Source organism: Pinus tabuliformis, chromosome 3_2 (genome assembly GCF_031772625.1).
Source record: "Pinus tabuliformis cultivar Carrire ecotype Pingquan chromosome 3_2, CPIR1, whole genome shotgun sequence".
Classification (NCBI taxonomy): Eukaryota; Viridiplantae; Streptophyta; class Pinopsida; order Pinales; family Pinaceae; genus Pinus; species Pinus tabuliformis.
This window is the reverse complement of record NC_142302.1, coordinates 1,221,953,205-1,221,968,255: the sequence shown is the minus strand read 5'-3', so window position 1 is coordinate 1,221,968,255 and position 15,051 is coordinate 1,221,953,205. Positions and strand designations below refer to the sequence as shown.

The 15,051-nt window shown below is 43.9% G+C and overlaps 1 protein-coding gene across 1 annotated transcript; it reads right to left on the bottom strand.

The window, feature by feature from the left end:
* Nucleotides 1-1,112: 1,112 nt before the first annotated feature.
* Nucleotides 1,113-14,662, bottom strand: LOC149185135 (ATP-dependent DNA helicase pfh1-like). The gene is made up of 2 exons (XM_089419052.1): nucleotides 12,782-14,662; nucleotides 1,113-2,484 (listed from the first exon to the last, which is right to left on the bottom strand). Exons 1-2 carry the CDS (start codon nucleotides 13,341-13,343, stop codon nucleotides 2,192-2,194), a joined length of 855 nt encoding a protein of 284 aa, XP_089275178.1. The 5' UTR covers nucleotides 13,344-14,662; the 3' UTR covers nucleotides 1,113-2,191.
* Between the last annotated feature and the right edge of the window lie 389 nt (nucleotides 14,663-15,051).

The following is a 15,051-nucleotide window of genomic DNA, read 5'->3' as shown; positions in this document are numbered from 1 at the left end:
AGGCAGTTGCACCAAAGTAAGGACTTAAGATTGCAGCAAATCTACATATATGAAAGCTGATTTTGAAAGGCAATGCAAAATTAATAGCACATGAGGTTATGAGGCCTGAGAACTGAGTGAGCTAAGCGTAATTTATTGTTGAAACTTGAACACTGTGATTCAAGAAAAAATAAGAGAATTAATAAATGTCCTCATTTTCAAGGGTCGGTCTTCGTGTTAGATGACTGCTAATAGGGTTGCAGACAAACTTCCAAATGGCGTTGTCAGAGGACACAATTTCAGTGAAAAAAATTATATTGAAAAAAATTGCATAAATCTGATTAAAAACATGTGGGGCGTCAAAATCTTGAAATTTGACAGCTGTAATCTGGATTTCCAAAATTTTCTGCTAGATTTTCTCAAAATCATTACCAGAATTTCCATTATTTTCCAGACAAAATTGTAACCTAGTTAGACTAAGGCCTTCTCAATAATTGCAACAAAATAATTGCAAAGGGTGCAATTGTTCCTATTGGAACAAAAGTGATACAGTGTGTGTGGCCACAACATTCGTCACACAAAACATCGAAGAAAATATACTGAACCTAAACCTCTTTAATAATGACAAGGAGTCATCAGTAGTGTAAAAAAAAATAAAAAAAATAATAATGCACTCAAAGAGAAAATTGAGATGACAACCTAACGAGTGCAATTGTTCCTATTGGAACAAAAGCGGTACAGTGTGTGGGGCACAACATTTGTCACAAAACATCGAAGAAAATATACTAAACCTTTTTAATAATGACAAGGAGTCGTCAGTAAAAGATAATCCACTCAATGAGCAAACTGAGATGACAACCTAAGGAGACTATATGAAGAAACAAAAGGTCCATAATTTGTAAACGTCAATCAGCTTTTGAATAATGTCATTTACGGTTATTTCCCTTTTAGGCATGATCATTCTAGAGGAAAAAATATGATAGTCACTCTTGACATTGTAAGACTCCTGAAAATCAGATTACCAAAGAAATTTTGTTAATGCTGTACAAAAATGATCTCGTTCACATGCAAGGGCCGAATGGTTTGGGAATCAGACCCAAGTCACATTGATATCACATCTATTTCATGAAAATGTACAATTCTATACATGGTGACAATATAAATATTTTACTTAACAATAAAAAAGAGAGTTACATGGATTCTTCTATCCCATCTTTAGCTGCAATCATGTTCCAACAAACTTCTCTACAAAGAACATTGCCAAATCACTGTTCCTTTTGTTAGAAGTTTTGATTCTCACTTTAAACATCCACTCTTTTATCTGCACCCACAGCTATCTGCTCCCATGCGACACTCTGAATGCTATAAGCCACTTCTTGGCTTTGAGAAAAACTTTGAACATGCACTTTCACAGAGATTAAATCTTCCAGTGTGTGATGTTCGTGATTAAAAGTCCACAGCACCTTTTAACCAGCAGAACGAGCGATATCTTATGTCAGTAAGATGCCTTCTAAAACCAGTTGTGTCAGGACAGTTGACCTGTTTTAACATTAAAACCAAGATTTTAGCCCTTCTAACCAATAAAAGGAGGGCATAACACATGATCCTACTCCATCTATGTTTTGAAGTAGGAACGAATTAATGACCCTTAATGTTTGCTGAAGACCAAAATTGATGCTCTGTAGAGCATTTTAGCATCCAATTTTAATGTATAAAGGATCCTTCCAGATTATACCCAAAGAATTTGGGTATAGCAGAACTACCCACAGAAAATGCATGGCTGGTTGATTATGTACGTTTGGGCCTAAAATAATAAATTTGTCTTCATAAAATAATTTTAGATCATCGACCGCAGATAATGCTGTTACAGTTGGGGTACAGCATACTGCTCCCCATAAATCAGCCACAGTGACCCATAAGATTAGCCATTAAAATTACTGTGATGCAGAACATAATGGTCTGCCGCAATACCTAAACTAGAGGAGTCCCAGAAACTTATCATTCAACTGCTCGCTTTCCAAGTTTAGATGGCAATAATTCTTGAAAGGACCCATGACCCATGATCTCTCTTCAAGAGATTCTTAAAAGTGATCTTTCAGAATACCAGAGTCGTCATTTTCCTCAGTGAACCTTTCATAGAACTTAATCACTTTAGGGTGTGCCTTAATTTTCGATGGATCGAAACCAGTGAGTTCAAGCCCTTCGAGGCTCCTTACACGAGAAAGGGCCACATAAACCATGCCATACTCAAATGCATTGGACAGATAGTTTGAACTCTATCCGATGTCATACCTTGGCATTTATGCACAGTAAGTGCCCATGATAGCATAAGTGGAACCTGCCTTCTACTAGCCACCACTGTTTTCCCCTCATGGACCTCCCACTCAACAGGTCTTAAAACCTGTTCTGTTTCAAGGCCATGAAAGCGCACAACTGGCCAAAGATCTCTTGGACTGACATCCCGTGATTCCCTCATCTCACTGTAGGTAAACCCTGTAACCACACCTGTAAGGCCTTCCAGTTGCGGGCGCGGGCGAGGTTGTGCACGCGGGCGCGCGGGTAGGCATGCGGGCGCGTGGGCGGGCGCTCGGGCGCACGACGCGACGGACATACGACGGACTTGCGACGATGTGCGACGAAAGGCAGAACATGCGACAACACTTGAAATGCGACTAAGTATATATGCGATGGAATGAAGACTTGCAAGCCGACTTGCAAGGAATGTATTATGGGCGCATTGTTGAAGGTTTTGGGGTCGGCCATGGGCTGCACACCCCATGTAATTCCAAGGTAGCATGCGTATAAATGGAAGGGCATGAGGCTCATTCAAACAACAACAACTCGCATCTCTTCTACGCACAAGTACACAGGGGTAAACGGTAGTGCGCAGATACAAGAGGAGCTGCGCATAACTCATGCGCTCCACTTGTAGGCGTGCTCAAGGTTGCTGTGAGTCAGTGGTAGAGTGGGCAAGGCGTGCCGGGGTACGGTGTGAGTGCAGATTCGTGCAGAACTTAAGGAGGAGTTCTAGGTGTCTCGGGTGTGCACCCTCCTACCGTGTGAAGTTGGCACAAGTATTGTAAAGGCTGTTCTATGCCTTGGTTGTAAAATATTCTAAGTATAGACTTGGAGTTTTGCCAAGTATACTTGATGATTGTATTATTGAAAAACTGATATAATATATTGTCGGGCAGACTCACATTACGGGGAGTTGCTGTTGGCATTATGGCACTATGAACATATGATTGAACTTGATGGCAACCCTCTCTTAGACGGTCATTTCTCTTATATACACCATGATGGGGACAAGAAGAGCCAAGAGGAGAGAAGAAAGGCCATATACTCATGTATTAGAGAAGAAAGGCCATATACGCATGTATTAATGTTATCGGAGGTGTTTGGGTGCTTAAAACCCATATATGTATTCATTATCACTATCGGGAGGAATCGGGCGTATAAAACCCTTGGATGCATGCTTAATCATTATCGGGAGTCATCAGGCCATATATGCATGCTTTAACACTATCGGGAGTTGTTGGGCGCCCAAATCCCATATATATGCATTTTACAATAATCAAAGGCATTTCCCCTTTTGGCGGATAAACACAGTTATATGTGTTAATGTATATATTTCGGCATATATGCACGTCGGGGGTTCGGCTATGTGACACCACTGAAACCTCCGATTGCGAGCGGACCCGATGGTGGCATTAAACTTGGTCCATAATAATATCGCATCCGCGGCAATCGGTCAAGCCCTGCCTCACCCGAATGCCAATTGCGACAAGAGGAGGCGGACCCGATGGAGGTATTAAAGGCAGTCTATAATCATATCGCATCCGCAGTATAAAGGGTCGCCCACCCCAATCCTCCGATTGCGATAACATATGGACCCGATGGCATATCAAATGTGGTTTATAATAATATCGCGTACGCAGTATATCGGAATGCATAAAGGGTCGTCCACCCCAATCCTCCGATTGCGATAAGAAGTGGCGGACCCGATGGGAACTTTAAAGGGACTTTATAATATATCGCATCCATCGCAAACCACCGATAGCAATGAAAAGAGCGGACCCGATATATATATATATATAGGCTGGTTAATGGGGCATGTCGCATCCGATCTATCGGATCGGCCATCGGCAAATAGACAATGTTATATAGCGATAAGGAGAGGACCCAATATATTTATAAAGCATGGTTAATGGCCATATCGCATCCGATCCATCGGATCGGCCATCGGCAAATAGACAATGTTACATAGCGATAAGGAGCGGACCCGATATATTTATAAAGCATGGTTAATGGCCATCCGATCCATCGGATCGGCCATCGGCAAATAGACAATGTTATATAGCGATAAGGAGCGGACCCGATATATTTATAAATCATGGTTAATGGCCATATCGCATCCGATCCATCGGATTGGCCATCGGCAAATAGACGATGTTATTCAGCGATAAGGAGCGGACCCGATATATTATTGTTATGGGTGCATAATGTTTAAAGCCCGCCTTTTGTGGTTTTGGACCGCTATCAAAGTTTTCCCGCTTAAGCCTTCTCTTAAGAGAATTGGTCAAAACAGTTGTGCCTTAGGTTTCGGATCCTCTGGTTTCGATTCATGGTGTTATTAAAAGCATGGCTATATAAAGAAAAAGGGGACCCGGTGGCAAGAATGGATAATGAATTGAAGATCTTAAAGGAATATAGATCAACATTCTTATGATCTGTCAAGAAGAAATCTACTGAACCGAATTCAAGAAGAATGCGCGCAGGACGGCAGATCTGCATCGCTTCGGGGGTATTGCAGTTCAGTTGAGAGCAGCGAACAGCAGGGAAGTAGCAGTCATTCCTTAACTCTGATATAGTGTCTTCTGTTGATTCGCTAAAGGTCTCTGGGTCCGGATATTGGGTTTGTCTTGTGTCTAGCCTCTGGGTGCTCTATAACATGTATGACCTCTGCATTATGGTATGATTCAGGCATATACAACCTCTGATTAAAAGGTGACCAGATCAGATATTTATTTATAGCTAGTGCATGGGTTGGCGCGTGGGTGATCTGCTGTATAAAGAAAACATGTATTGATCTGAGGTTTGGGTATTTCTGAAGAATCATTTATACTTTATGATCATTTGATCTTCTTGGATCCAGTTTGAAAATTTATGAAAAGTGGTCCTTGAAAGAAGTAAGGGGGTTGTAGCTCCCTTCCAGGAGAGACTGGAAAACGAGAGAGAGTTGTAGCTCTCTGCAGGTTGCAGCCTGCGTACTGGTAAAGGACTGCACCAGTACAAAATCATTGTAAAAGGAGTTTCTAATTGAAAGAAGATAGAGACTTGCAGCAGGTGGTTTTCTCCCACATTGGGTTTCCACCTTATATCATGGTGTTCATGTGTGTGACTTATGTGTGATGATCTGTTCTATTTTACTGCACCAGTTTACTGTTAATATGGTTGATAATGTTCTAATGCACTCATTAAGGATCAACTAACTGAATCATAAGAAGTTGTGTAAGTAGCATATATGAATCTGAATATTGAAATGAAAAAGTTTTATTAATGTGATAATACTGATTCACCCCCTCCTCTCAGTATTATTTCCAACAGTTTCCCCTCCCCTTTATACTTGTTTGCAATTGTTGTTCTCGGTTAATTGCATGATGATAATGAATGAGTATGGGCTTCATTAAGTATAAAGGAATATTGCTTTTACTTAGTTGCGAAACACAAGCTAAGTATGTTAATATGAAAGTAGGCGTAGACCACGAATGTTAGTATTGGTGAAAAGAACGCGTTCGGTGGTGCCGCACCTTGCTACAAGTGGTTGGAAGACTACCGCAGGTGTAGGGGCGTGACAGTTGGTATCAGAGCAAGGTTTGCTCGTGAAGATTGAAGCCGTTGGATGGTGGAGACTAGATTGCAAAGGAAGAAGAAGCTGTTGGGGATGGCAGCCAGGTCTCAAGTTGGGTCTAGCCATGAAGCCGGAACTTTATCACTTATGGAAAGAATACTGCAGAGGATGGAAGCCATGGAGTCTTCCTGGGAAACGAGGGAGGAATTGCTCACTAAGGAGCAAGAGACCAGCTTGAAGCTAAGGGAAGAACTTGATGAGCTCCGAACGCAGCATGAGTACATGGATCTTCTATGTACACAGCTAGAGATGAGGGTCAAAGAGGTCGAAGAAGCAAGGGATCAGGGTCTTGCAGAGATCGTGAACTTGAAAGGATCTCTTGACAAGGTAAACAAATCTCTTGATGAAGCCAAGGATGAGATCGCGGTGTTGAAGAAGGTCGTGAGGCATAACTCAGGTGGAGGAGTGCCTCATGTGATGGTCAAGGAACTGGAATCTTATGATGGCACAAGGAATGCAAAGACTCTTGGCAACTTTCTATGGGACATGGAACAGTACTTGGAACGGTTGAGTCTACCCGATGGTGAGACACAAGTCAAGGTGGCTTCTCAGTTCTTAACAAATGATGCTAAGATGTGGTGGTGAAGGAGGGTGGATCAAATTGTCAATGGCAGTGCTGATGACATCACTTCGTGGGATGACATGAAGAAGGCTTTGCAGACCCATTTCAGTCCTCAGGATGAAACGTGGGAAGCAAGGACGAAGATTAAGTACATCAAGCAAACCGGAAGCCTACAAGCATACCAGCGAGAGTTTGCAAGTGCAGCTCTGGAACTTCCCGACATGGCGGAAAGGGACAAGGTGTTCAACTTCATTATTGGGTTGAAGCCTTGGGCACGCAATGAGGTGAAGAGGCAGAAGATTAGGACACTTGAGGAAGCTTTTGCTGCGGTTGATAGGTTGGTGGATCATTATGATGAGACTTCTGATGAGAAAAAGAAGTCCGACAAGCTGAAAGAAAAGAAGAAGGATGATGCTTCGAAATCGGATGATGCTTCGAAGACGAAGAAACCTTTGAAGTGTTGGATATGTGCAGGACCACACATGGTGAAGAATTGTCCCTCTAAACCGAAGGTGGCCGCTATTGCACAGTCTGATGGAAAGAATGAAGATGCTTCTGTGGGGATGATGCAGATACTTGGTGCTTCTGCTACTATGGAAGTGGCCTCTAGAAGGGATCCTGAAAGGAACAAGTTGGAGTATGTTCGAATGAAGGTTGGAGGTGCTGATGTGCTCACTATGGTGGATAGTGGGGCTTCTCACAACTTCATGGGCGAAGATACTGCGAGAAGAATTGGGCTGAAGTTTGTACCGGCAAAGGCACAAATGAAGACAGTGAATTCTCCTCCTATTAAAATTCTTGGTATAGCTGAGAGGGTGGACACTACACTTGGTGAATGGACCGGGAAGGTGGACTTCACTATAGTGCGGATTGATGACAATGAAGCTGTATTGGGGATGGAATTCATGAAACAATTTGATGCTATGATCGTTCCACATTTGAAGAAGCTCTACATTTATGATGGAAGGGAAGATGTACCCATTGGTGTGACAAGGTCCGATTGTAAATTGGGAGTGATGAAAATGGAGGATAAGGAGAAGGTGAACAAGCGGTTGTCTAGTGTTGAGGCAAAGCTTGTGGAACAGTCATTGGTCATTAGATCACTTTCAGATAGCATCTTGGATTTGACAAGAAGGCTAGAGTTGGTGGATGATGATGATGATGATGAGGTATATGTGAGGCCGGATGTTCAGAAGGAAGACCGGGTTGCTTATCTACAAAGGATGGAGACCGAAGATCCTGATAGGTGGATCGAATTTATTAGTGAGGGAGAGCCTTCAGGCTCTACTCCCTCTACATCTTCTTAGATGGATAAAGAAGATGGGGCTCATTGTTAGCTTCTCATGGCAGTGAGTCCTTAAACATGTTTGAGCAGGTATGACTGATGGTGCAGGGATGGCTTGGCATCAAGCATCATGACATGTTGCAGATGAGATGGATGGAGTTCCATGGACCTGAGCATGGATTATGGAGATAGATTCATGATGAGTCAAAGATGTGGCAGATGTTTGAGGAACAGCTGATGATGGCATGAGGATGTTCACTCTCATGGAATGAGCGTGATGGTTGGATTAGCTACCCAACTAGTTCAGACATGAGGTCCGGAAGTGTACAGAGATGTGTTGGCATTATGCTGGAGTATCATGACGAGGTTCACATGGTAACATATGGATCAAGATGACATCTTATGGAGAGCATACCGTGGAGATGCATGCCTTGGTATGGTGAGCTTGGTGGCAGTGGTCATTGAGCCGGGACATAGTGGAGAAGAGTCTCTACATATGTTGCAAGGATGTTTGCCTTGCAAAAGAGGAGTTCACATCACAATTGAGTGATGATCTTGGTGGATGGCTACCGGGATGATATGTTGTCGAGGACGACAATGATTTCAGGTGGAGGAGGATATAAGGCCTTCGAGTTGCGGGCGCGAGCGAGGTCGTGCACGAGGGCGCGCGGGTAGGCATGCAGGCGCGTGGGCGAGCGCTCGGGCGCACGACGCGACGGACATACGACGGACTTGCGACGATGTGCGATGAAAGGCAGAACATGTGACAACACTTGAAATGCGACTAAGTATATATGCGATGGAATGAAGACTTGCAAGCCGACTTGCAAGGAAAGTATTATGGGCGCATTGTTGAAGGTTTTGGGGTCGGCCATGGGCTGCACACCCCATGTAATTCCAAGGTAGCATGCGTATAAATGGAAGGGCATGACGCTCATTCAAATAACAACAACTCGCATCTCTTCTACGCACAAGTACACAGGGGTAAACGGTAGTGCGCAGATACAAGAGGCGTTGCGCATAATTCATGCGCTCCACTTGTAGGCGTGCTCAAGGTTGCTGTGAGTCAGTCGTAGAGTGGGCAAGGCGTGCCCGGGGTACGGTGTGAGTGCAGATTCGTGCAGAACTTAAGGAGGAGTTCTAGGTGTCTCGGGTGAGCACCCTCCTAACGTGTGAAGTTGGCACAAGTATTGTAAAGGCTGTTCTATGCCTTGGTTGTAAAATATTCTAAGTATAGACTTGGAGTTTTGCCAAGTATACTTGATGATTGTATTATTGAAAAACTGATATAATATATTGTCGGGCAGACTCACATTACGAGGAGTTGCCTCTCCCCTTTATACTTGTTTGCAATTGTTGTTCTCGGTTAATTGCATGATGATAATGAATGAGTATGGGCTTCATTTAGTATAAAGGAATATTGCTTTTACTTAGTTGCGAAACACAAGCTAAGTATGTTAATATGAAAGTAGGCGTAGACCACGAATGTTAGTATTGGTGAAAAGAACGCGTTCGGTGGTGCCGCACCTTGCTACAAGCGGTTGGAAGACTACCGCAGGTGTAGGGGCGTGACAGTTGGTATCAGAGCAAGGTTTTCTCGTGAAGATTGAAGCTATTGGATGGTGGAGACTAGATCGCAAAGGAAGAAGAAGCTGTTGGAGATGGCAGCCGGGTCTCAAGTTGGGTCTAGCCATGAAGCCGGAACTTTATCACTTATGGAAAGAATACTGCAGAGGATGGAAGCCATGGAGTCTTCCTGGGAAACGAGGGAGGAATTGCTCACTAATGAGCAAGAGACCAGCTCGAAGCTAAGGGAAGAACTTGATGAGCTCCGAACGCAGCATGAGTACATGGATCTTCTATGTACACAGCTAGAGATGAGGGTCAAAGAGGTCGAAGAAGCAAGGGATCAGGGTCTTGCAGAGATCGTGAACTTGAAAGGATCTCTTGACAGGGTAAACAAATCTCTTTATGAAGCCAAGGATGAGATCGCGGTGTTGAAGAAGGCCGTGAGGCATAACTCAGGTGGAGGAGTGCCTCATGTGAAGGTCAAGGAACCGGAATCTTATGATGGCACAAGGAATGCAAAGACTCTTGGCAACTTTCCATGGGACATGGAACAGTACTTGGAACGATTGAGTCTACTCGATGGTGAGACACAAGTCAAGGTGGCTGCTCAGTTCTTAACAAAGGATGCTAAGATGTGGTGGCGAAGGAGGGTGGACCAAATTGTCAATGGCAGTGCTGATGACATCACTTTGTGGGATGACATGAAGAAAGCTTTGCAGACCCATTTCAGTCCTCAGGATGAAACGTGGGAAGCAAGGACGAAGATTAAGTACATCAAGCAAACCGGAAGCCTACAAGCATACCAGCGAGAGTTTGCAAGTGCAGCTCTGGAACTTCCCGACATGGCGGAAAGGGACAAGGTGTTCAACTTCATTATTGGGTTGAAGCCTTGGGCACGCAATGAGGTGAAGAGGCAGAAGATTAGGACACTTGAGGAGGCTTTTGCTGCGGTTGATAGGTTGGTGGATCATTATGATGAGACTTATGATGAGAAAAAGAAGTCCGACAAGCCGAAAGAAAAGAAGAAGGATGATGCTTCGAAATCAGATGATAGTTCGAAGACGAAGAAACCTTTGAAGTGTTGGATATGTGCAGGACCACACATGGTGAAGAATTGTCCCTCTAAACCGAAGGTGGCTGCTATTTCACAGTCTGATGGAAAGAATGAAGATGCTTATGTGGGGATGATGCAGATACTTGGTGCTTCTGCTACTACGGAAGTGGCCTCTAGAAGGGATCCTGAAAGGAACAAGTTGGAGTATGTTCGAATGAAGGTTGGAGGTGCTGATGTGCTCACTATGGTGGATAGTGGGGCTTTTCACAACTTCATGGGCGAAGATACTGCAAGAAGAATTGGGCTAAAGTTTGTATCGGCAAAGGCACAAATGAAGACAGTGAATTCTCCTCCTATTAAGATTCTTGGTATAGCTGAGAGGATGGACACTACACTTGGTGAATGGACCGGGAAGGTGGACTTCACTATAGTGCGGATTGATGACTATGAAGCTGTATTGGGGATGGAATTCATGAAACAATTTGATGCTATGATCGTTCCACATTTGAAGAAGCTCTACATTTATGATGGAAGGGAAGATGTACCCATTGGTGTGACAAGCTCTGATTGTAAATTGGGAGTGATGCAAATGGAGGATAAGGAGAAGGTGAACAAGCGGTTGTCTAGTGTTGAGGCAAAGCTTGTGGAGCAGTCATTGGTCATTAGATCACTTTCAGATAGCATCTTGGATTTGACAAGAAGGCTAGAGTTGGTGGAGGATGATGATGATGATGATGAGGTATATGTGAGGCCGGATGTCCAGAAGGAAGACCGGGTTGCTTATCTACAAAGGATGGAGACCGAAGATCCTAATAGGTGAATCGAATTGATTAGTGAGGGAGAGCCTTCAGGCTCTACTCCCTCTACATCTTCTTAGATGGATAAAGAAGATGGGGCTCATTGTTAGCTGCTCATGGCAGTGAGTCCTTAAACATGTTTGAGCAGGTATGACTGATGGTGCAGGGATGGCTTGGCATCAAGCATCATGACATGTTGCAGATGAGATGGATGGAGTTTCCATGGACCTGAGCATGGATTATGGAGATAGATTCTTGATGAGTCAAGGATGTGGCAGATGTTTGAGGAACAGTTGATGATGGCATGAGGATGTTCACTCTCATGGAATGAGCGTGATGGTTGGATTAGCTACCCAACTAGTTCAGACATGAGGTTCGGAAGTGTACAGAGATGTGTTGGCATTATGCTGGAGTATCATGACGAGGTTCACATGGTGACATATGGATCAAGATGACATCTTATGGAGAGCATCCGTGGAGATGCATGCCTTGGTATGGTGAGCTTGGTGGCAGTGGTCATTGAGCCGGGACATAGTGGAGAAGAGTCTCTACATATGTTGCAAGGATGTTTGCCTTGCGAAAGAGGAGTTCACATCACAATTGAGTGATGATCTTGGTGGATGGCTACCGGGATGATATGTTGTCGAGGACGACAACGATTTCAGGTGGAGGAGGATGTAAGGCCTTCGAGTTGCGGGCACGGGCGAGGTCGTGCATGAGGGCGCGCGGGCGCGTGGGCAAGCGCTCAGGCGCACGACGCGACGGACATACGACGGACTTGCGATGATGTGCAATGAAAGGTAGAACATGCGACAACACTTGAAATGCAACTAAGTATATATGCGATGGAATGAAGACTTGCAAGCCGATTTGCAAGGAATGTATTATGGGCGCATTGTTGAAGGTTTTGGGGTCGGCCATGGGCTGCACACCCCATGTAATTCCAAGGTAGCATGCGTATAAATGGAAGGGCATGAGGCTCATTCAAACAACAACAACTCGCATCTCTTCTACGCACAAGTACACAGGGGTAAACGGTAGTGCGCAGATACAAGAGGAGCTGCGCATAACTCATGCGCTCCACTTGTAGGCGTGCTCAAGGTTGCTGTGAGTCAGTCGTAGAGTGGGCAAGGCGTGCCCGGGGTACGGTGTGAGTGCAGATTCGTGCAGAACTTAAGGAGGAGTTCTAGGTGTCTCGGGTGAGCACCCTCCTACCGTGTGAAGTTGGCACAAGTATTGTAAAGGCTGTTCTATGCCTTGGTTGTAAAATATTCTAAGTATAGACTTGGAGTTTTGCCAAGTATACTTGATGATTGTATTATTGAAAAACTGATATAATATATTGTCGGGCAGACTCACATTACGGGGAGTTGCCCCTCCCCTTTATACTTGTTTGCAATTGTTGTTCTCGGTTAATTGCATGATGATAATGAATGAGTATGGGCTTAATTAAGTATAAAGGAATATTGCTTTTACTTAGTTGCGAAACACAAGATAAGTATGTTAATGTGAAAGTAGGCGTAGACCACGAATGTTAGTATTGGTGAAAAGAACGAGTTTGGTGGTGCCGCACCTTGCTACAAGCGGTTGGAAGACTACCGCAGGTGTAGGGGCGTGACAACACCCCTGGCACCATTCGCAAGCCCTATTTCTACATCCAAATTCCAAATAAGCACCACTTGGGCACCTTCACAAAGATAGAGCTCCTTGGGAGCCACTCCATTATATAGCAAATGCTTTTGTGCTCCTGTATCCCTGGCTGTAAATGGGATAATTTCTTTGTTCACTGCCATTAGTTCGAATTCATTCTCAAGTCTTACATTAACTTTTGTTGGAAAAAGTCGTGTTGGGGTTATACCATGAGTCCAACTTAATGGCCCTGTGCAGTTACTAAGACTCACTTTGGTATTAGGGCTGCACCTACCCCTGTGAATTTCATTCAGCATAACTATAAACTCTCTGTCTGCTTGCCGAAACACTTTATTCAAGTCCATTTGCATATCAAAGCACTTCTTCCAGCACTTACCTTCAAAAGCAAATTGCTTCCTTAAATTTGGAGGTTTCACAGGTGGAAGCTGAAAGAAATCCCCGGTGACAACCAGCTGCAATCCACCAAATACTCGTTTGTTCTTCCTTATATCCCTGGCTATATAATCTAGCTTGTCAAAAAGCTCGCCATCGATCATACTTATCTCATCAATTATCAGAGCCCTTGCAGACCTCCAGCTTCTCAAGGCCTCTGAATTTACCCTGCCGCTAATTATGGATGCTAAAACAGGTGCAGGTTTATCCCCTAATCCGATCCCAGCAAAAGAATGCAACGTTCTACCATTTAGAGCACATGCAGCAATCCCAGTTGATGCAGTAACAAATACAGAATCGGGGTCATACAGTTCAAAAAGTACTCTTTTAACAAATTCAAGCAAGTAACTCTTACCGGTACCCGTTGATCCTATCACAAATACAGACTTCCCTGGGAAATAGCATTCAGTACTCTCCACTGCTGATCAGAAAATGTTGGAGGCTTCCATGTCGATGTTTCAAAAAATCTTCCATCAAAATCATCATCACCCGACCTTAAACCATTGTTCATCCCATCAGATTGGGTGTCTTTACTGCCAGTTTCCCAGAGACGTATCAAGTCTTCTTCATTGATATGACCCAAAAAAATCTGAAGTGCATCCTCCAAGTTGTAGGGCATCACAGATGGTTCGAGGCTATCACGGTTCTCATTTTCAGAATTATTTCGGATGCCCTCCAAATTATAGGGCAACCGGGATGGTACAGAGGAATATCTGTTTTCAGCTCGATTATGCAGAGAATATGTGTCTTTGTTCTCTGCAGGAACATGATCCTTCACCGGTGCCCAATATGAGCTGTTGATATCTTCAGAAACCTGATCCTCCACAGATGCCCAATATGACCCACTACCCTCTGCAGAAAACTGACCCTCCACAGGTGCCCAAATTTCTTCATTGAAGTGGTCATTTGGTTTAGAGACCTAGCTCTGCTTTGTTCACCCCCTGGTCATTACATACTTCTCCACAGGAGCTGAAAAGCCTTCTCCGTGCCTTGACACTGTGATGTAGCTCCCGCACTCTATCGGATTGAGGATTAGCAAGGCTGAAGTATTGAACGGTGCTACCAAAGCTAACTGATTCAGTGTTAGTGAAGTTCGACTCGGCCATTTGATCAACGTTTGTTGAGCGCTCTTTTCACTGAATCATAATCGAAGAGAAGCATGTAAGAGTTTGCAAACTGACAAAGCATTATCTCTATACAATGAAGCAAACCCACCCTGAATTTTATGCATACCACTATGGCAAGAACACATTTCACAAAAGATGGACAGTTGTAAATGAGACAGTTCGATGGCTATATATCATGGGGTTTGCTATGTTAGAAATTATGAAAATGTATATGGCGTAGTGTATAATCAGTAACATATCATTGAAAGTTGTGCAATATCCGCCGTGTGCCCTCAATCCCATGGCACAGAGCTCAATATGCATAATATTTAATGTTCTGGAGCTGACGAAGTGCTTACTGCTCATGGTGTCGATATCAATTGTAGAGCTTATGGTCACCGCTCAAACTCATCCATTTCTTTACAGTGTTTTCTTTACTTAATGTACGAGTTTATTATGTCGCCGTGTTACGATTGATTAGGCTCTGACTTTAGAGTTGGGTTTCCCTAGGCGGCCCGCCGCCGGGCTAGGGCTGCAGAACCCGAAGCTCTTCGGTTTATTTAGTTCACATGCGGGGAGGTTTATTTATTTCAGGTGCATGTACGGGAAGTTAATGCTTTTTTCACATAATGAACATATGCCACCAACCATCAACTGGTTCCTGCTGGGCATACAGGAGTTTTAGATTGGATTTTTTTTCAAGTAT